This window comes from Cydia pomonella, chromosome 5 (genome assembly GCF_033807575.1).
Source record: "Cydia pomonella isolate Wapato2018A chromosome 5, ilCydPomo1, whole genome shotgun sequence".
Lineage (NCBI taxonomy): Eukaryota > Metazoa > Arthropoda > Insecta > Lepidoptera > Tortricidae > Cydia > Cydia pomonella.
The window spans coordinates 3,288,032-3,312,167 of NC_084707.1; the positions used below are offsets into that span (position 1 = coordinate 3,288,032).

Genomic DNA, 24,136 nt, shown 5'->3' on the forward strand with positions numbered 1-24,136 from the left:
ATTTTGTTGCTACAGTAAAATTTATATTATATATATTATACATGATAAAAATTGTAGAACACCATTTGACTTTCCTTTCCTTGATGATCTTTTTGATCCTTATTCGTTTACTAATATATTTTAAAATTGTTAAAGACCTAAAAGTGGCGCCATCTAATAGATAAAAGGCCAAATGTTTGACAGCATCGTTTCGAGCGATGGCACCATAACGTTCCAAAAGTTTTAATCATATGTCCAAAGATGGCAGTAAATATACGTGTCTACAAAGTTTTCTTAGTTATTAATAAATATAAAATTCCTTTTCCGTGCAGGCTTTTTAAATTTTGATATACGAAAAAGCATCTATAAAAAATTAAGAGCAATTAACATTATTTAGAGGTCGCTATAAATGAAACAATACTGCTATACAAAATAGTATGAAAATAAATTGACCAATCAATAAATCTGCTTTGGAAATGTCTTTTAGGGCTCTTTATTCGTTTTATTTATTATTTATAAGTATGCTTAAAAAGATGGCGATCGTTTTTTTTTGTTTTAGGTAACTTTGCATTTTTGTATTTGTATGAGGATATTGCAAATCACAAAATCATAGCGACCACCTAATCATTCGCAATGAGTTCAAATTTGGCACATAGATTACTGTTCTATAAAGGGAGCCATGTGAAGATAAAATCCTTTCAACTTTTCTCTACATACAAAGTTGGACCATCCTATTCGATAATTATGTTTTTTTGTCAATTTAGTTTTTATAAATTCTTCTAAACAGCGGAGCCATAGGTACATTTATTCAGTTTTAAGGGCTCCTCTACACCATGGCCTAGCGTAGGACGCAGCTATGCGGTGAAATGAGATAGCAATATCACTTGCTCCCTCTAACGCAGTGGTTCCTAACCTTGTCAGTTCTGCCACCCCTATGACTAACTAGGGAACCCGATTTTACCCCTACTCCCAATAAATATCAATATTCTTTCTTACAGGTCTAATTTCTGTTATATTTAATTGAGCTTATTACCTCCGAAAAATACCAGATTTACCACTACGGGGGTAATTACCCTCAAGTTAGGAACCGCTGCTCTAACGCATAAATGCGCCCCTATAGTCTGTATCTTTAGGTATTTAAAAAAAGGTAAACAAACAATTTGTAAATTTTCGGGTAGTTTTAATATTTATTGGTTAATCAACCAAATACAAAACCGCCTGGATCTGTCACTGAACGACCTGACTTTAAACCTACATAATTTGATCATGTAATGTTTTCATCTACCCTCAGCTGCCTTAAGGATCCATTTGAGGGTAGATTTTGTTTACCTTTTTTTAAATACCTAAAGATACAGACTATAGGACTTGCCTACGCTGGGCCATCGTGTAGAGGAGCCATAAGCTATGCTCGCGAGGACTACAGCTCACAGAGCTACTAGTATTTAACAAATGTGACACATCACTGAAAGAATAGGGACCGTGCGAGTTGGAGGGTCTGCCATCTTGTGGTCTGAATCGGAACCATAAACAGGCACATTTACACGTCAAGTGTTTTCTTGTGCATATTAGGTTCTGCCATCTTGTGGGCTACATCGGAACAAAAAACATCACATTTACGCCTCGCGCCAAAAATCTGACGGCTCTTGTGCTGCCTCCTATAGTTCATGCAACCTTCTTATAAGGATCAACGTCATCGTCGTCGTTCTAAGTTTTAATTGTGCGTCGAAAGGTGGCAGCAAATTGACCGTGGCTACAAAGTTTACTTTGACAATCCATCTCTATTTCAAATTCTTTTTGGTTAGATGTACTACTAGCGCCATCTAGTGAGACATAAGAGAACTTGACCATTGGTAATCATTGCGTAAGGATAGCATCATGATTCAAGAGACATGATGATACTGACAAACTTACTTGAGCTTGAAAGTGATGCAGGGCAACCTAGATCTATTTAAGCCCCATTTAGAGGGCTCAGTGACTCGATTTTCGTAATATTGCGGTATTGAGTTATCATCTGAATTCATTTGTATTCTGTTCTGTTCTTAGTATGGAATATTGCATGCAAGTTCTCCCGCCGAGTAAATGGGCTTTAGAGATTAATTCTAGCAAAAGAATTGACGGTAATAGAGAGGTAAAGTTTGAGAAAAAAACAGATGGCGCTGTACCCATAGTCAGGGTGCCCTGGTGATAAGCCGGTATTGATCCCAGTGCGCCCTCACTGTTTAGTTTAGTGGTTAGGGCTAAATTCTCTCCCCCCCCTCTCGCCAAGAGAGGGAAAAGGAGCGGCGATTCCCACAAACCGTGCGTAAATGCATTCCCACTCCGTCAACAAAAAAGGTGGCGTTTGACGTGGGTTTTAGCTTAGCAACGGATTCCGTACTTTGTAATAATTGAAAGTCGATTTAACCACGGTGTAAAGGCAGCTCTTATAGTTTAGAATATAAATAAAACAAACTGAATAAAGTTAATGCATTTAATGCAATTTCTTTGTTTACGAACTCCAATCATGCGACTAGCTCACTCATTATTGTCCAAACAACACGAGTTGACCCCAGTAGTTACCGGCATTCAATACAGTCCACTGTCAACTATATGCCATTGGCATAAGGCCCTTTCTTTAACAAAAAAAAAACACTCGTCATTTTCTAGATTTTGGTAATGTTGATATTATTGAGTAGGTACAGTCAGCGTCAAATACTTCGTAGCAGTCAAAGTGGCCAAATAGTTCGGTACACCATACTAGATATATGGTGTACCGAACTATTTGGCTACTTTGGTTGCTACAAAGTATTTGACGCTGACTGTACCTAAGTAGGTAAAGTAAGAAGATAGTAAAAATAGAAACTGAAACGTCATATTTCTATAGTAACTTGACTTTTTGTGGCACTGCTACACTCTCCGACTGCCAGAGTTAGAGTCAGACCAAGCTAACTCTGCAGCAAATTTGATAGCACACACTGTGCAAGTGTTATTTTAAACGTCATAATTTCATAGACGCTGGCGCATTCCGTGCTATGAAAATCGTTGCACAGTTAGCTGGTCTCTAGGAAAAAGTTTGGAAAATAATTTAACAAATATTTATCCGACATGCAAGATTATATGGAAAAGGATGCAGAATAGAAACACTAAAACTATTTATCGACGAGTTACAAGAATCGAAATGGTTACAATAACATTACCATTCAAAAATCTCAATAATTACTTTACGAAGCCAAATTGGCCAAGGCCAAGGTGGTAACTACTGGAATTAACTTTAAACACAAGCGTACTCATATAGCAACAGGCTAAAGGTATATTAGGCTCCTAATTTTATCACATTGGCACCTTATTGAGGTCTAACAATAATTTAAAAACAATGCGAGGAAATAAATTACAATAGCTGATTCATAGTAATGAAAAATATACACAATTAATTACGCGATTTGGTTTCAAAGTTGTGATGTTTCTATCCACATAGTCTTATGTGACGTCATTAATGAAATGATAATTATCCTTCACGCTAATAACAATTTCCTAAAAGCGATACACAATATTTCTCATAACATAGAAATTATTGCCTAAAAAATTTAACATTTACTTTTGGATTCTCTTAGGCGGGTACAATAAAGCCTAAAATGTCGCGTAGAATTGATAAATAACATTGATTATATATTATAGCTTAATTTATGTATAAATTACATAGGTACTCCTTTCCACAAATTTCCATGACAGTAAACTCTCATCACAAATCTGAAACCGACCCGCCGCCTAAGCAATTAATGTCTCAAAACAACTTCTTAATAATGTTCTTTAAACTTTTCTTCTTCTTCCCACCTTCCGCCTGTCCATTCTGGGACATCTCCGTCGACTCGGACCACAGGCTACCAGTCGGAGACTCCGAAGACACTTTCCCTAATCCGTTAAACACCGGTTCGTTTCTTAATACAGGACTGGGAGTACTTCTAATGCTTTGTCTGGATAGGGATTTTAGGAAAGCGGGTGATGATAATCTTCGCTTACTAGTTTTCTTTAGATTATTGAATATAGACCCGTTGACCTTATGTCTCGGGTGGACGACCTCGTTGAATTTGACTGGCTCTGGTACGGGAGCAGTGAATTCCTCTTCGTCTAAAGGTATCGGGTTTTCTTGAAGCATACCCATGCTATCCTGTCTGCAGTACTGAGCTTTGGACTCTTCTAAAGCTCTGTGTATTATTGAGGTTTTCCGTCTTCTGTTCTTTCTGGCAACTTGCCATTCGCCTTCATCATCATTGGCTTCTTCTACAGCTTGCCTTGTTATTTGTAAGGCCTCTTCGCTCGGACGTCTTTTCTTTGCAGATGGGGTTTGGTGCCCGCTGACTCCCTCCACGGACTTCCTTCTTGGTTTATCTTTTTTCTTATTAACCTTTCTAGGTACGTGTACTACTACAGGTTCTGGTCGTGTTTTGTTGAAATAGTACAATGCAGCCGCGATGAGGATGGCTTGGTAAATGATGAATTTGAAGACGGTCATGGTACCGAACCAGCTGTCTCTTTCTTCCATTAGGATTTTCATGGCAATGGTCATTTGCGCTAGTTGGTCTTGGAGGTTCGTCATCTGTTCTAGATACTTCTGTTCGATCTCGTTGCTCTTTCTACGCTCCTCTGACATCTGCAGCATGGTCTTCTCGAAGGACCTTTGCATTTCTTCGACCTGCTTCTTGTATCGCCTGCTCAGCTCCTCCAGGTATTGGCCGGAGAGAGACATGTTGCGCTCCAACGTCTGTAATTGAGAACACGTCACCTTAGTATCGTTGAAGGAATTGGTTAACTTCAGTGTTTACGCTGAACAACTTCTCTAATTATTGTTTATTTTTGTATTCCAGGTGAGCGTCTATCTTGGTTTTGGAATGTAAAATCAGTGTGCAACAGAACTTAAGTAGGTATACTAGGATTTTAAAATTGTCTTAATGGGTTGTGTAGTGGACGTGTATACATGAAAATAATCAATCCAGAAGAAACACGTGTAGAATTGTAGATATCATTATCATTACAATCAAAGTTCATTATATTGTATTGTGATATTTAAATAGATCGTGTTTATATGATAAGATTAACATCTGTAAGTCTCAATCAAATTAATAAGTCTGGTTTCACAAAAGTTCACTTGTATTGCATCATATACCCATCATGCTTCGTCACTTTTGCCAATCAGTAAATTACGAGTACAGTCACCTGAAAAAATATCTTACACTTTCGCTCCATTGAAAAAGTACAAAATGTAAATTTAATTCGCTTTTAGTTAGGTAATTATTTCTTGATAATGCCCAACTAGTTATTAATCGTTTGCATCAAATTGTCAATTACCTAACTGAGGCTTGTAAAAAGGGGGGTTACTGTTCAGGCTTGTATTATGTATGTTTCAAAATCTCAATAGCTAAAGATTGAATTAACTGTGTGCAAGTCATTGCTAGGTGTGTGCGTTTGGGATACAATTGTATATCAGATGCGAGGTGTTTCGCTACTGAGAGGAATTGAAACAAATTGTTTTTATGGCTGCATTGATAATAAGGTGAAGTTTTTTTTTTATCTTATACCTTTAAACGAGCAATTCTTGTATATATATTTATATATATATATATTTGTGTGATCTCGGAAACGGCTCTAACGATTTCGCTGAACTTTGGTATATGGGGGTTTTTGGGGGTATACAATCTATCTAGATTAGTCTTATATTTGGGAAAACGTGTGTTTTAGAGTTTTTATGCGTTTTTCTTACGACGCGGGATATGGTCGCTAATTTCGTGTTGCCGGCCACTGTCCGTCTGGTCCAGCGGGTTAAGACGCGGACTGCTAAACGAGTGTTACGGGTTCGAATCTCGCCCGGTGACTAACGTTTGGTTTTTTTTTTATATGTTCAAGTTTATATATAATTTTTTAATTTTTATTGTTTTAGACAAGTTTAATTTAGTAAAAAAATTACCTATGTAATAAGAGAAATTGACAATAGATGGCGTTACTCTGTGACAAGTGCTGTAAGGTTAAAATCGATTGTAAATAATAATAATTGTCAGTTCACATTTTACTTTTTAAGTTTATGTAGATTATCACCTATACACCATCATATTACAATAAATAGTTATAACCGAGCAAAGCTCGGTCGCCCATGTACTATATATTATTTTAGCATGCCTACCGAGTATCTACCAAAGAAAATGAGACAGACGTATGGCCACCACGAATTATATTTACTCTACAGAATTTGCATCGAGTAATGTAGGGTATATTACGCCTCTTGATATTCTTTTCCCACCTGGTTGCCTAGCCAAGATGCCAATCGTTTACGCCCCATAACCAACGAAACGCTGATGTCTCTGTCGCACTAATATGGAAAAGTGATAGAGAAAGATGACCGTATTGTTCTCTACGGTGCAAACGTTTGGCATCTTGGCTAGACACCCTGGAATTCTCAAAACCATGCCAAAGGCTCCGCCAAGGAAAGAAGATTAGACTAATAGGTTGTAACCAGTATTACTCAAATTAAAAATCATTTATCTGCTATTGAAGCAGCTAGGTTAGCAAAAAAATATTCAAGGCTCCATACTTTAATGGGAACAAAACACGCTAAACATAGATGAAAAAAAAAAAAAACAAAGAAAAAAGGGAGGTAATCTCTGCGTTTATATAACTAAGTGTCAATATTATAATTGTTGATTCGGATCTCACGTAACAAATTAATAGTGATAATACTGATAATATTTGAGAATAGTCTGATAATATTTAAAAGAATTCATACTTGTTCATTTTGATTTTGAATAAAAAATAACTCTTTAAATTAGCTACACATTTTTTAATACAGTTACAGCCTTAGTTGCCTAAATAAATTACTGTTTTAAATCTACTCTCAACTTTATCTTGATATATACATCATTAAGGCTACAAGGCTAAGTTTGGTATTGTTTTCGTATGGGGATGCAGAATTCATTTATGGTATCACATTAATACCTAAGGCTGTGAAATGGGGCTGGATGTTTGTAAGGGGAAACAATAAACACCGAATTTAGATGAAATTTGGTATATCCTACATACATATATGGCTTAGTTGCCAATAATACCAAAAATGAATTAGAACCTAAACAGTTATTTACCTCAGACGTCGACGCTGAAATGGGCTAGCGATTGGTACTAAACTTGTAGAATTCTAGCAAGCTAGATTTTTGAGTATGACACATAATGCCTAAATTGTTTCAACTCCCTTCGATCTGTAACGTTAGGGCAACTAAGTGAAGAAAGGACAAAAACCCACCTTGACTCTATTAGATAGCCTCAGGAACACAGATTCCTTCTGGATCGTGGTCTGGGGCTGGTTCTGCGACGTCGGCGTCGGGTCCACCGCAATCTGATCGAAGTCCGACAGCGCGTCCTCCATCAACCCCTCACTCCCTTCTTCGGATGGAATTATCATCTCTTTAGCTTTCTCGGTAGTCACTTCAATTTTGCTTTTGCTGTCTTTAGAATAATCTTTATCATCAACTTTGATTTCTATGTTTTCTGTTTGTTTCTCTTCGGGTTTTTCTTGGATGATTTTATCATCCGTGACTACCGGCTCGTTTTCACTTTCATCCTCTTTAGGTATTTCAACTGGCACTGGTCTCTCAACGGTTTCTTCGACTACAATAGGTTTTTCTTCAGATTCGACTGTTTCGTTGGCTTCGTCCGACGAAGCATTGTTGAGCGATACTAACTTCACGTCCTGTTCGGAGTTCGTTTCACTGCTGACGTTCTGTGGCGATTCGTCAACGGTCAAATTAGAGGTAACATTTAATTCGGTTTCGAAACTGGTGTTTAAAACTACTTTTTTCTCTTTAATAGCGAGAATATTACACAACGCGGCTAAATACTTAGGAGGAAACAATGCGTTCATATATGCCACGCGCTCTTCGGCAAACTCGATAGTCTTTGTACTTTTAAAGTCTAAGCCGAAAGGCTGGCATATACTGGTGCACTTCAGAGTCTCACGGAGGAACACTTGACGCACTAAATTAGTCAGTTTATCTGAACTACAACTAACCAGATCATACACTTCATTGTAGAGCGATTCACTACAATTATCACAAACTATTATATGGCTGGGGGAGCAACACCTTTTGTACATTTTGTCCGTCGACGTATCGTTGTGTTCGCTTGAAACGTTTTTAGGAACTTCTGTTTTGACTAATGCTTGTGCGGCTTTCTTCATTATAGACATGACCGCGTCTCTCGCGGAGCCAAAAAGGTTTTTTGACGGTTCCGTTTCTGCTACTGGGACAGCGGGAACGTCAATGGTTTCGTCATCATCGTCGTCGTCATCGATGTGGGCGGCGTGTTGCGAGCTCTCCTTCTCTAAAACCTCAAACTCCGAGGTCCCGTACACTTTAAACAGGGAAATGGGACAGTAATGTTCGGAGCCGTGATGCGACAGGAGTTCGACTTTGATAAATTTTCCGAACAGATGCGGATATAAATCAAAACTTTGAACGTCTCTTAAGTCTTTGGCCGTGAATTGTCCAACGCTGGCCCATTCGCGCGTGGGAAAACGATCACTGAAGTATACGGCAAAGTCTTTAGGGGTCGACGAGAATAGCTCGAAGTTGGCTATTTCTATTTTTTGCGCTTGAACAGCTTCACAGAGCTCCACTACGAACCAGATGCGACTGTTGCAAGTGTTGAGCATGTATTCATCCCTGTTGGGGGACAGGATCGAACTGGCGGAGCCAGCCTCGGGGTTGCAGGCCACGACCTTGGCCGCGCACGATGGCGAAGCGTAGTTTTTCGACCGCAGTTTTGTGCTCTTACTGCTAAAGTTAGTACTGCTATGACTAGGTTGACTCGAGTGGTTCAGGACAGTGTCTTTCTTTTCCGCCTCTGCGAGCTGTTTCTGCGCCCACTCCGAGAACGAGGGTATGTCCTCTTGTGGCATTTCTGGTTTGACTGGAATGTTTGGTTTTTCCTCATTGTCTTCCGTTTGAGATTCTGCGGGTTCCTCAGGGGGTGGTGTGGTGTGAAATGCATCTTCTGTCTGCCGCACCTCGTGCATAGGCTTGGCTTTGACAACGAGGTGTGATTCCGGGGCATCCTTTTCTACTTCTTTTTCTTCTAAGACCTCGCTGCCGTCTATGATGGTGAAGGTCTTGGTTTCGTTGTGCTGCTCGGAGTCGTTCACGAACAACAGTTCCTCGGGAGATTTCAAGTCTAGTTTAGCGTTGTCCGCTAGCGAGATGAGAATTGGAGGTTGTCCAGTGTCAGGTAATCTGAAACAAGATAAACAAACATTATAAAAATGTTATAAAGAGATTAATTCTGGGTTTATTGCAAGTATCATGAATAATTACAAGAAGAGATAAAAACAAATTAGGTAAAAAAAACGCGTAAGTAACTAAGTATAAATACGCGTAGTAAACGGATGCATTTTTTTATATATCCTAGGCAAATAAAAATAGGATGTATAAATGCCGAAAAGTATTATAAACGTCATCCTCTATCATCAGAGCGGAAACAATTATCGATTTCTATGAATAATACAATTATGGTCCTTCGAGATGGATACGTGCTTTATTGCAATTGGTTTAATACGGGCTATAAGTTAACTATATCGAAATATATTATGATTGTACGGAAGCCATTGAGTTATGATTTGAAATAGAAATCAAGTATTTATAACTAGGTTTATATAGGTAAGTTTCCATCCGTGACTGATGACTAGTGTTGTAGAACACGAGTCGTTTTACGAGACAGCAAAAACTTCAGAGTTTTTAAATACCGAGTCGAGTATTGAGTATTTTTTAAGCGTAACTCTAATAACGTTGAGTTAAAGGACTCTTCTCCAAACATAACCTCCGTCAATAATTTTATGGCTAGTAACTAAATAATAGTGAAGAAAATAGACAGAACCCATTAATTTTACATGAAAACAACTTTTGTTTTTTTTTTTCATTGTTAGACTGATCTCTAAAAAGTTAATAGCAACTTGAGTTTTGAGTCTGAAAAATCGAGTCAAGTTTGACTAAAATAATCGAGTTAACCAATACTATCGGCAACTGCAACAGATGTAGCTGGTAAGAAAACGTTCACACGATTCGTTACAGCTATTGTATATGAAGATATCGACTCAAGTTAGTAGAAGCGATGTGGAAACAATTGTGCATCTTATTTTCTTGATATAAGTTCTAAATTCGTAGCCATTTTGGCACCTTTCACACTTCCCGATAAATTCGCGGAGAAGAGAGCTAATTATGTATATGATTAACTAATTAACTTATGTAGGTACGTTAATTTTACATATAATTAAACTGTATTAACGCTCTATTACGCCTTGTGTTGCATATTCCTGCATTTATATCAGAAATTACTGAACGAACGAGAGAAAACTACGGTACGAGTATACAATTCTCCAGTTCATACTATTAGTAACATGCAATATAGAACTGAAAGTTGCAATTTCTAAAGTACGAGCATCTTGTGACACTTGCACTTTCCATACAAAAGTGTTGAATATGCAATAACTTAGTCTAGACAGAGTTGAGTGACAAAACAATGTACATTATTGTGACGGTTACACCTGAGAGCCTGAGTAGCCGGTCTACCTAAAATTTAGCATGGGTGTCTCTAGTGTTGGTTAATACTCAAGACCTTTGTGCCTCTGATTTAAGACTCGACTTTTTCAGATTCTTCTAGCAATTATTAGGAACGAAAACCGGTATCAGGCATAGACAAGAGGGTGGGTGACTCATGTATGGAGAAAAAAAAGTATTAGTTGCCTTTCGTTTATAAAAAGTTATGTAATAATGCCAATAAACAGTATTTCAAATTATTTTGCAATACGAATTCATTTTTTGAATCCGGATCCATTCCAAAGTTTTCATATAATTATTGTTACATTTTGTATGGTCTCCAGAGTATATGTATTGTCTCTTTATTCAAACTTTAGTTAAAAATATATACCATCATTATTGGCTCTAAATAGCATGGTAAAGGTTCAGAACCAATAAATTAGGAAAAAAAATGACAACAATTTTTTTTTTACTGTATCCATACATTTTACGAGAATCTCAACTAAAATCCGGAGGAAGTAAGATTAAAGCTAAAAATATAGGCAATAATTTATCACTAAATGGCACCTTTTTTGACCGTGCTTCTTAATATGCTAAAATAAAGTAGAAATGATCGACCCTAATAGATAATACATTTGTTCCGTAAATGTTGAACATGATGTTTTAAAATGAGAAAGTAACTTCTATAGCAATGGGAGCAGTTTTTTGGCGGCTGGTTCGTCTGTACCCCTAGTGTAAATTTAGTCGTTAGCGAAACGTGACGTACGCGTTTGCGCTAAGTCTCATTTTGTATGGGTTTTTGAACAGCGCGCCAAGCGGGACGTTTTGGAAAGTCAAAAATCTCATACAAAATGACACTTAACGCAAACGCGTACGTCACGTTTCGTTGTCGAAAATATTTACACTAGGGGTACTGAATTCAAAAGTTCATGTCAAGGCACTGTTAACTTACGAATATTTAAATTTATATCCCAATTATTTAACTAGCAACGCAAACAAAAGTAAACATCTTCAATTCACTTGCAACCATTAGCAATAGTAATACAATTCGTGTTATCAATCAATTAAATAACGCGCAACCAAAGCAAACAGTTCCCAATTGAGACAATCACGTCCATATTCATGAACAGGCGGACAATTTATTTAGATCCCGTGGGAGTCAACGTCCGGGCTATTGTATGTTACTTGAGTTTAGGTCTGTCTGTGTCTCTGTGACACATTCGTGTTTATATCCGACTTAAAACATTCGACACGGACTAGCAATAAGGGCGTCCGCTGGCTCGCGCGGGTGCACGGAGCGGGCGGACGCACACGGGTGCTATTGTAGATTTGTAGGTGAAATCCGTCGCACGCGTCCGCGCCAGATAGCATTGCTCATATAATACCACAAAATAGTCCATAAGATCTGTCTGATTGCCGCCAAACACTGACAGATTTGTTCTCAAGGGCGGATCCAGCTTTATAGTCAGGGGGTTTCGCCAGTTTAGAAAAATATCTACTGTTATCATGGGGGTCCTAGACCCAGCCAAGGCCCAGGACCCCCATGATCCCCCCTGTGTTCTAACAGGCAGATCTAACGGACTCACCCACAGACCTAGAATAAGTTTTTTTGGCGGATGTGCATTGTGTAAGAGATCTATCCACAGTATCCACCACCAGAGACCACCTCGGTATCTCGATGCTATGATGTGCGGAAGCTAATGTGAATGAATAAATGCAAACCTAACAATAATTATACAGTCTGTGCGGAAAGAGTCGTGGAATGTATGGGGCCAATGCCAATACACTTGCCTAACAGCCTTTATCAGCTCTAAAAGCTGTCTGTAATCTCCACGGTTTCAATAACATAAGTTTTATATGCTGTAAAAATGGGTTCGAATCCCGGTAAGGGCATTTATTTGTGTATTTATCGCGAATATTCGTTTCTGAGTATCTAATGTATTTATCAATATAAGTTCGTATGTATATCGCCGCCTAGTACCCATATTAGCTTTGCTTATTTTGGAGCCAGGTTGATCTGTGTAAGATTTATTACCCACATATTTATTTATTTATGAGTGTTAAAAACTTATTTACATGTATGTATTACTTAAGTGGCTTATTTAGACATAAGTCGTCTGGCTTCAATCAAAACAAGAATCTAAGAGAACTAGTTTGTCAGCTCTAAGAATGTGCAGCATTCGAGCGAGTTTAAATAAATTGCCTAGGTATTTCGGTTAACGTAATAACCACTATGTAGACACTACTTAGACATGCAAGGGAATCAAGTTTCGAGCATAAAACATCCTTTAAAATAGAAGATTCAAAGATATACTTATTTTATGTCTTTCTAAACATTTAAAAATCTTATAGTTCGTGTCCACAAGCTCAAAATATTACCGAACATTCTCCTCTCGTGTGAAAGTCAACACCGACATTGGCGAATTCACCCTGTGCAAATTAGCAGGGAGTAAAAGCCAGAAGAAAAAAAAAAATAGTTCATGTCATCCACGATGACGCGCAGATTTGTCAAATGTAACCTTTAATGACATGACATTACGAGTCAAGGCCCGCGTCGTCATGAATGACACGATCTATAGTTTGTATTCACGTATGTTACGTATGTTGTCCTTTGGAAATCTATTCCAGATACTCGGTAAGATGACTCTTTGCCTGTATACATTATTTGTTTATGAAACTTCAAAGTCTGATTGTGTAAAAATATTTACCAGGGCGCAAAATGGTGTACGGTGCCGAATGTTGGGCGATCCATAAACATCATGAACAAAAACTCCATACCTGTGAGATGAAGATGCTGAGGTGGGCGGCCGGCGTAACGAGACTCGATAGGGTACACAACGAACACATCAGAGGAAGCTACAAGGTAGCCCCCATCACTGACAAGATCAAAGAATCCCGCATGAGATGGTACGGACACGTCATGAGACGAGATGAAGATCATGTCGTCAAGAAAGCTCTCGCACTACCAGACAGCAAGAGAGGAAGAGGACGACCGCTTGCTACGTGGAGGTCCACTATATCAAAGGATTTGAAACAGGCCCAGCTGAACGAAGAGACAACCCAGGATCGACCGATCTGGTGCATGAGAACGAGGAGGGCCGACCCCAAATAATGGGAAGAGGCACGGAAAGAAGAAGAAGAAGAAGATTTACCAGGGCGCAAAATGAGGACTACATTTGTATGGAGAATCGATCGTCCCCTTTCCTTCAGGAAGGATTATGATAAAGTTATCGTCCCAGCCCAGTAACGGTGTAAGATTGTAGCTGAGCTGCTAAAGGTGAACGACCATGGGGAAGTCATGACCGTGCATTCCCGCGGATTCTTGACATGCTCATCCACGGCTAGTTGCATGTATAAGTTGCATTGCACGCATGAGTGCGATAAACTCACTAAAATAACTGGTCTTAAGAGCCGTTTCCACACAAAAGCACGCTTATAAGCTTATATTTAATCAATTAAAACGCTCAAATCGTTAGTGCAAAAACACATGTACATATAAGCGCTAAACCTAGGTTCAGCAAGTATTTTCTATAACAAAATGTTGTTTTTCCGCAAATATATCTGGATTTTTTTTCGTGTAGAATTTAATAAGCTATAATGTTGTCTTACACCATATTTTCCTAGATAACGTATATTTTGAGTAAAACGTGAATTTGTCCAGGATGGTACACATTTTCCAAGATGGCTGCGATTCCTCGAGGTCCCCAAATGTCAAATGGTATAGACATGAATAAGGGGCCTTTAATTTACATATATAACTAATTTCGGGACAGTCCAAGAGATCTCGAGGTTTTTTCTATTCCGACTATGCTATTTGTAGAAATTGTAATTATGTCTTGAAATCAAGAACAAAGAAAGCCCGCCTGCTCAGGCTATTAAAAGATTTGTCAGTTTGAAGGACGTTCTATCTACGTTTACATATGTTCCGTTTAAATCACTTAAACTCAGTTTGCTCGCACCGAACATTCTCACAATACAATACACGTTAACAAATTGTTGACTAATGTTTTGTATGTATGTATTACTGCGGTTATACTTGTTTACAATTTACAAGCCGTGAGATCCGGACGAGCCTCTGCGATCTGTCTGAACATAAACAAGATCCTTAAGAGGCCCCGGCAAGCTCGGCTAAATTTCACCTTCCCGTACAAACGGAGTTTCGTTCTCATTTTATAACTACGTGTTGAATTGTAATGAAACTTTGCACATCGTCGGTTAAGAGTGTAAACCTTCTAAATCCATTTTTGAAATTTATTTATTTTTGACTTTAATGTCTATAAAAATAGATACAAATTTATCTGTTTTCAAAAATGGATTTTGCAGGTTTACACTCTTAGCCAAAGCAAATATCTAGTTCTGTAATTAGTTTATATAGCTCCAGTGTATAAAACAAACGAAATAGAGCAAAAACAAGTTTTGTATGAATAATTAATAAAAATAATTCGCTGTATTTTTATAACTATGGTATCTAGAGCCACATAAACTAATTACAGCGATGGCAGCATGGTTCCATTTTTATCACCTGTCACTATGCCCGTCACTTTCGCACTCACATACTTGTTAGAACGTGACAGGCATAGTGACAAATGATAAAAAGCCGACCATCTTAGCCCTACAGGACTAGATATACCTTATATAATATAGATAGTTTCAGAGCAATCTAGCTAGTCGTTTTAAAATAAGAGCGAAACTACGTTTGGAAACCCGAGCTTCAACGCTGCCAAAGACGCTACCTGACGGGCGCGACTTTTTTTTTGCTACGTCGGTGGCAAACAAGCATACGGCCCGCTTGGTGGTAAGCAGTTTCCGTAGCCTATGTACGCCTGCAACTCCGAAGACATACATGCGCGTTGCCGACCCTAACACTCCGCAATCTTACTCACCGGCAGGAACACAACACTGTGACTAGGGGCTAGGTATGAGTAGGTGACTTCAACCCAATATCAACCTTCGTGCATTCCGATAAGGTTTCTCGATGACGCGCCGCGCAGGCGCGGCGTTCAAAGGGTTAAGCGGCATTTCGAGATGGCTTAATTTAGTTAACTGCTTGTGAATAAGACCGCAAAAATACATGATCTTTAGGCGGCCCAAAACATAGCTTAATTTAGCTACTTGCCTGGAAAATACAGCAAGAAGACGTATCAGTAGGCCTAGCACAGGAACGGCGCGACAGTATCTCGCCCGCGAAATACACTAGCCGTCTTTTTCTATTTACCATAAATTAGAGAGGGACGGGTAGTTTATTCCGCGGGCGAGATATTGTCTCGCCGCTCCTGTGCTAAGCCTAGGGTTACCAGATGTCCCGTATTTCATTTTAATCTTGCTTTAAACCGAGCACGTTCATTTTTAGTAATAAAAAATGAATGTTGCTTTTTAATAACAAAAACGGTCTCTCCCGTATTTTATCCTCGAATTCCGTATTTTCTATGCAGTTTTCTCGTAAATCCGGAAATCATATCTGTACCCCTAGTGTAAATTTAGTCGATAGCGAAACGTGACGTACGCGTTTGCGTTAAGTCTCATTTTGTATGGGTTTTTGAACAGCGCGCCAAGCGGGACGTTTTGGAAAGTCAAAAATCTCATACAAAATGACACTTAACGCAAACGCGTACGTCACGTTTCGCTGTCGAAAATATTTACACTAGGGGTACTGGTCACCCTACCTAAGCCTAACTGTAAACGCATGTCTTTTTAAGCAGCTAGCTAAATTTAGTCATGTTAAGGCTATTTGAGTGTGCAGTAGCCTTAAGGGGATGACGAACATTATGCAAACCCAAACGCAACAATTGCGCAACTTTAAATCAGGCATAAATAATTGCTCATGTCCCAAACCTAATCCACCGTGACGATATAATTATGCTAAATATCTATTTTTACCACGCGAGTTTGCGTTATGAGGATATTTCAAACGATATAATTGCCTGTCAATTTCTAATCGTTTAAACAGTACGTATGCACAATTTTAATAGACAAATAATATAAAAACTATGTTTTCGACATTTCATGAAGGCAAAATATATAAAAATATTTTTTGTTTGATTGCACGCAATGGTGAAGTAACTAGGAAGTTTAATAATTAAATTAGTTTTTTTTTAAAGTACATATATAATATACTGCATTCATGTTCAATTGTTCATTATTCATACATCATTAAACAATTGAATTTAATACGATCGGAAACCTATTTAAATATATTAAGTCATATTAATTAGTGGTGAAACCTGTATTAGAAAATAATAATATTTACACATTTTTTTGATAAGCAAATATTTCAAATTTTGAAATGAATACATGGTTTTAATCTACTTAATGTTCTACTTAAACAAATAAAACTAAGTTAATATTCAAAACACGCCGCTCAAACATAATCATATGCTTTTAAGACGATAATGAACATCTGCGTCTCCAACTCTCCATACCAACGTAGTCCCCATTTTCCTCCCTGGATAAATACATTATGGAAAGTATTTTTACACGATTTATTGTATATTAACCATATCTTTGCCCTATGGTTTGACTTTTTTCGATTTTAGAAGGAAAAAACATATTCCACGGATTTTTTTAAAAGGTGCTAAAGAAATGTGAAAAATTATAATCTGCTGTGGTTTATATACACGGTGGCCAAAAAATATGTGCATTCCCATTGCCAGGGAGGTTTTGGGCTTATACTGAGCAACTGATAGACTATAGGACTATAGGAATCGCGAAAAAAAATTCTGGCTGTTTCATACATTTTAGCTGGTCCATTTTCTATGGGAGGGTAAAATTTGGTCCCATAGTCAAAGTTGCTCAGTATAATCTACCTACCTCAGTATAAAAAACCTCCCTGGCAACGGGAATGCACATATTTTTTGGCCACCTTGTATATCAAATTGCATAAAACGCATAATTCTATAATGTTAATATTTAGATAGGAAAATGGGGACTATATATGTATGGAGAGGCGGTCATAACGTACAGTCAGCTGCAGAGAAAAGGTACCACCCCTGCATAGAAGTCTGTATGCGAAGGTGCTAAGCTAATAGTATTGCTGCTGACTGTACATGACTACGTTCCCTTTCGGCTTAACCACCAACTTCGCTATGTGCGTGGATTAAAAAAGGGCCAGAACAATCCTTAAGGCTCAGTTTCATTGGTTCATAGGGTCCGTATGCGGGGTGCCATTATGAGTTTCACTACCATTATGAGTTTCACTAGTCGTTACACCGCCGATACCCACCGAGTTATCGACCAATGAAGCTAAGCCATTACGTGATTGGATGGGACGTCAAGGCTAAGTAGAAGAATCCTTACGTGTAGAATATCTTGGTGAGCCCCTGGTGCCCGCCGTAGGAGAGCAGCTGGCACACCAGCAGGCCCGCCAGCAGCGCCCGCGGCGGCGACATCGCCACGCCGCCGCCGCATTGGCGCCACCGTGCACCTATCACACACAGCCGACTGCTTATCCTCGATGCTCCGTGGCCTTGGCAAGCGCTATAGTCAAATCTTAAGCGGCCTGTGTTTGACGATTCCAATCGAAGAAGCAGGAGCGCTCAATGGCGTTCGTATTGATATGGTAGGACCAATTTTTTTGCTCGATATAATCGTACCCGTGAGTGTGTTTGCACGCACTGCGCCTATCGCTCAGTACTGCTGGATATCTCTGTGGCTTTGCTGAGTGGCAAGTGATAGCAGTGGGATCTTAAGTTATGGTAGGACCTCTTTATCTTCTGTAAGTGGTGGATCGAATCTATGCCTATGAATCTAGGCACCAGTACGCACTTATCACCCGAAACAGACTAGGTATCTCTATGCTATGCCTCAATTATGGGGCTATTTAGAGTCCCGTATCGTTCGACGGTTCTAATCGAAGTACGAATATTCGATGACTTGTTTACTTATGGTAGGATTTTGTTTTCTATTATGTTGTGAATCAGCTTCAAATCTGTGAAGGTAGCTCGTAGTCTTATAGTTCGGGAACTTAATAACCCGGTTCTTGGGTTCTTAGTTGGCCTGTGAGTACAATGATCTTCAGGTAGACGTCACAAAAAGGGTCGGCGACAATTCCAGGGTCACCGGTTCGTACTTTGACGTCAGTTTCGTGAATAATTTTCGTGCGGGCGTTCTCCACAATTTGTTTTCTAGAATGACTTTCTGTCAGATTAAATGCTTTCATAAGCTGAAATTCGTAATGTTACCTTTCTTATATTGCTCACGTTCGTTTTAATATGACGTTTTAACAGGATTTAACAAATTCATAAATATTCCAATACGAATCTTGTGTTCACTTTTGTCATAAGTTCGATATATTCTTATGTTTATTATATTTAACTTTTGTTTCTCAGGGAACGAAGAAGTTTTCAAAACACAAATTTGTGGTTAATATAAAAATGTCTTTCACGTTGTAGAGTTACACTGTGGAAACAATGGCATGATTCCCTGAACGTGTTTCGGAACAATGAGGTGGTTGTTTGTAACATTCACCCATTCACTCTGTGCCGGCTGAACAATGTGCCAGTGTGGCGTTTATGACGCGCACATGGTTTTACAAACGTGACAAATCTCTCATACTTGTTAGAAAAGGAATAGAATACTTTACGGCTACAATAAATTTAGGCGACAAAGTGGCGAAGGCATCGCTTCGCGACCAGCCACAAAATTGCATGCCGATTTTGAATAAATTCATTAACAATGTGTCCATTCAATTTTGCAGCTGGCTGTAGCTGTACATATGAGGAACAGCGATCACAGCAGTGATGCATATAAGCAGCAATATCTGCGCGACCGATATTGAACCCAACTCTTACTTCTAGCAGGGACCCGAAGAGAATTTGAACGACTTCCGTTATAACTTATTTCTTCCTACTTATTTCAGGACTAGAAACGAGTGTCGTCGCCGTAGAAATGCCACATGTCGCGTAATTTGATCCATCACAAAACCCCGGTGATATAGACATAGATAGTAGACAAAACGATACCCAATATAAGAATAATTAATAGGGTATACTCGGCTTGAATATAACGAGAAGCTTCTCTGATCTTATAATACGTTAAACGAATTTCGTCTCGCACTTAACTGTTTATTTTAAAGCGTGAGCCAGAGAATCCGGACTTGATAGGCACAGTCGCCAATTCATTAAATTGTAAGCGAATGAATGAATGATCTCATTGCACGTCGCATTCAATTGTTGCCTTCATTGGCCCGATCGCATCGTAGAACAAGCGGCCTAACTGCCACATATAATTTTTTTTAACCCTATTGCTTTGCGACAAAGCTCAAAAATGTGTTCAAGTATTTACATAAGACATTTTACTCTTTAAATGTAATTTGTAAAGATTATGTTTAGTTACGTAAGCAGAGTGCATTGATTCAGTTGAATTGTAGCGATTAATCGTTATTAAGTGTGTTTCCCAAGATCTTGGATAATAACATGGAATAACCAAGCGTATAAGACATCGGATTCTTATCCAGACACGCGGCAGCGTGTCCACCCTAGTTCAAAGAAAAAGGAACTGGCGACGCAACCGTGTGTAATAAGACTTAACACGTACATATTTAAGGTAGTTTTATAAGATTTGTTTGCGAGCCAAAGATAAATACTCTTGGAATCTTGGTTCAAGCTTTTTCGTTAGTAATTTTAGGACAGATACATTTTAGATAAGTTTTTATTGACATTAAAAATTATTTTGAGATTATTCGTTAAAATCTTGGTGTGCCTTTGTTGGCTTTTATAATCCCTATCCTTACTAATCTTATAAATGCGAAATTAAACTGTATGTATGTATATATGGAATTAATCCCGAAGAAAGATATATATATATGATAGTTCTTAATAATCATAAAAATTAAGCTAGTGCTTTTATGTTAAGTTTAGGATCATTATCAATTAAACATATAAGTGGCTTGGACCGAATCGAATAGTCACTAAGTAATGCAGCTCAAACTTTTACGCCATTTTCAATGAAATTTCGATTATGTAAATCGCGAAAGTCGAAGAATTATACAACTCTATTACCGTTACTTCAAAAATCGACATTTAATTGCGTTTATTTCGAACTAATAACTGTTTACTTTCATATTATTTTCCATTTACGTTTGTAATTTTTTAGGTTAGATTATACAACTGCATTCGATTTTTTGTGACCTGAATGTACTACTATATAACATACTATTGGCTGAAAAAACAGCCTCCATTTAGATCTATAGACCTGACATTCAGAATATATAATGTACAGCAACGGTATCATGGTCGCATTTTTATCGCCTGTCACTATGCCCGTCACTTTCGCACTTACATACTTGTTAGAATGTGACAGGCATGGTGACAAATGATAAAGAGCCGACCATCTTAGCCCTACTGATGTAGTGAATAATCCTTTCCTATCGTATTTTCTCGGGATCGTTCGTATTTGTCATACTACTTCAGTCAACCTCAGTACATTTTGTACTGAGACTGACTGAAATAGCATAACACGTTCATACGTTTCTATAAAAAACGATGGGAAAGGATTATTCACTACATCTGTACAGGGGTCCACCCTAAAGCTACACCCTTTGTTATGTTAATTCATAGAAATGTACAAGTGTGTACCTATATTATTGTTCTTCATATACATACACAGGAGCCAAAAACCAATTTCCAAATATAAAAAGTCGCGGGGGCCATTCAAAGATATAAAATAGACATATTATATGCGATAAACGGGACATTGCTCTTTAATCGTTATACGTTATCTATTTCTAATTCTCGCATTGTTTACACTATGCTACACACGCCGGCGTCCACACGTGACGTCACACTCACTCGTGCGCGCATTGACTCCTGCGCATGCCTTGCGGTTACGCAATAAATCATGCTGAATTCAGAACAGCGTATGTATAACGATACTGACAATGTGCGGAATTTGCTTGCGCTAATTTATTTATGTACTTAAGGTTTACAAACAATTATTTACACCAATACTTATTTTACATGTATCCTCTTAAGGCCCAGCCATAGAAATGAAAAATCCAAAATTTGCCACTGGAATTTGAACCTATAGTGCAGGGAATACAGTAGATTTTATTTTGTTTGAAAATTGCACGAAACAAAACAAATGCAACTGTCCTAATTGAATATGATTTAAATTTCATCGAACTGAATAAGTCCTATAGGTAGGACCTTGGGCCTTACGAGGTTAAAATAATCACTTAAATATAACAGATAGAGTCATAAAAGTGAAACATCTAAGAAATGAGAAGAATAAGGGAGAGCAGAGAAAGAAGAGGAAACTATTGGATATTGTGTCTTTGTGATGCTAATAAATAGATAGAAAATTAAGAGTTAGTGATGAAAAAAAAATTCGAGGACAAGCTTAATGTGATGAATAAAAGAGAAGGAAGCAGTAGCAATCAAGTGAAAAAGAACTAATTTAACTTGTAATATTTGCTTCTATAGTTTAAAATAAATGTCACATCGTAAACAAATCTAAAATTACATTAAAAGCGTAGTGTTAAAAACTATAGACACTTAAAACTTATTGATAAAATTTGGTTTCTAATAGCCACAAAGTCAAGCTCAAGACCAAATGCGACAATAACTAGGAATTTTTAGAATACTTATAATCGTGCCAGTTCTAAAAGAGCTTTTGCGGCATACAACCTCTAACATAGATATGCATTTTTGCATTAGGTCTAAGACTAATAAGCTTATCAATGTTAATCACGCAGAGCTAGCTAATGTTCTAATTGCAATTAAGTATTGTTAGTAACGGCTATCGATAAGATAATAAATGCCAATAGCCGACATTACACATGTCGATATGGTGATTATAATAATGGTGACCAAAGCGCAGCGGTCAATACATGACTAAATGTATCGATTTAGTTAAATCATGCACTTGTGTTTTGTTGGATAGCCATCATAAGATTTGATTTATCTTGTCTGTGCATGATAAGTATCCAGACCATATTTTATTCATCTTATTCCATTTTTTCGATAACGATTTTTGAACCCACGATTTTTGTTGATTATTGAATTGTGAGCTGATTTGAATCACTGCAATTTTTTTTATAGAAACATCTTTTTGTTACAGACTGTTCAGTAATATCAGGATATGTACGCACTTGTCTACGCAACAGCGTACCTAATAAGGATAGTATCGATTATTTTATACGGGTAGCGCTAAGTTTTGCGTCTGATACTAGCCCAACAGTTGCCAATACAAACAAACTACCTATAGGACTTAGCTGTCAAACACTCAAACGTTTTAATAATAAAATTTCCGTGAGTCAAAGATTGCTCGAAATGTTAATGTAACCATGTGGCGGAGCGATGCAGACTCACCTCAGTGCTCACTTAACTCACCTCAGTGCTCACTTATTAAAACTACGCGATCGATCCGTTTTAATATATTTTATATTCAAAAGGTTTACCTCAGCTTAATTGGCCACCAAAAAACATGGACAAGGCCTAAGTAATTAAAGTTTAGCGCGCTAATGAGTTACGTTCACGTTCCAGCTAAATGACCGCTAACCTAACTGCTTTTAACTCCTTCGTGCATAGGTATCTAACTACATAGTTCAGACAAAATTATAGGACATGTAACCGTCTTACGTTTTTCATAAAACGCAAGAACGATTGGATAACGATTATGATCGAAACCAATCAATTTTTTTTAATAATCTCCTTAGTCCAGATCTCGATGTCCTTTTAAAAGGATAAAATCAAATCGATTTTCGAACTAGAAAGGATTAAAATAAGGATCCAAATTCAAAACTGCTATATCGACTCTGGGACTTACATGGATAATGCGAAAACCTGCACAGGACACTGTTTCCTTAGATTTGAATAAAAAAGAAAGATCAAACATCATGCGACATTCGCTTTTTAATTTTACGAATTTTACTAAACTGTTGAATGAACTGTCGCCAGCGGCATTTCCGGACCGATACGACCTTTAAGAAAAGACCATACTCTCATCTTAAAGGCACACACACTTAAGTAATATGTACAATCTTTCTGGTGTTGCGGGTGTCCATCGGTGACGGTAATCGCTTACCATCAGGCGATTCGTCTGTTCGTTTTCCTCCTATATCATAAAATATCTACCGACATGTTAAAGACAGGCTATATCTAAAACCAACAGAAACCTAATCAAAACTCCCTCCACATTTCCGACGCCATATTGTCATATCAGGGCTAGCTTTCTCGAGTGCAACGGCCCTCGTGGGCAGACAGGTTCGGCCTTCTATTGGCCAATTCGCGCTATGCCAATTATAGGCGCTGTGACAGTTCATTGTCAGATGCAGCAGAATGGGAAAATTCTGAGCAATAAATCATAACGGCCTCCTAGCTTAGAGTGACCCTGCTTACGAAGCAAGAGGTACCGGGTTCGAATCTCGGTAAGAGCATTTATTTGTGTGTTTATCACAAATATTTTTCCTGAGTTATCTGTATAAGTAAGCTTTGCTTAGTTTGGGGCAAGGTCGATCTGTATAACATTGCCCAAAATATTATTTTTTTATAAGCTGAAATAAGGATATAGGATAACCCGATTACTGCTCTGAACTATTAGTTTGACATAGTGCTAACAGGCACTTTCTATCACCGCACCGCTCGCCGTCAGCAGAGTGTTCATCCTCACACCCCCGA

The 24,136-nt window shown here is 38.1% G+C and overlaps 2 protein-coding genes across 4 annotated transcripts in view; one reads left to right on the forward strand and one right to left on the reverse strand.

Moving 5' to 3' along the window:
* The window catches only part of LOC133518484 (uncharacterized), a 237,308-nt gene that overhangs the window by 162,900 nt on the left and 50,272 nt on the right, over positions 1-24,136 (forward strand). The window lies entirely within an intron of this gene.
* Positions 2,436-24,136, reverse strand: part of LOC133518477 (SUN domain-containing ossification factor) — a 128,485-nt gene continuing 106,784 nt past the window's right edge. For 2 of the 3 annotated variants that reach the window (XM_061852180.1, XM_061852182.1), the window contains 2 exons: positions 7,241-9,224; positions 2,436-4,717 (listed from right to left, as the gene is read on the reverse strand). In XM_061852180.1, coding sequence (XP_061708164.1) covers positions 3,740-4,717; positions 7,241-9,224 — 2,962 coding nt within the window. In that variant the 3' untranslated portion in view covers positions 2,436-3,739. Of the gene's footprint in view, positions 4,718-7,240; positions 9,225-17,816; positions 18,918-24,136 lie in introns of all 3 variants that reach the window. The other variant, XM_061852181.1, reaches the window with a different exon arrangement.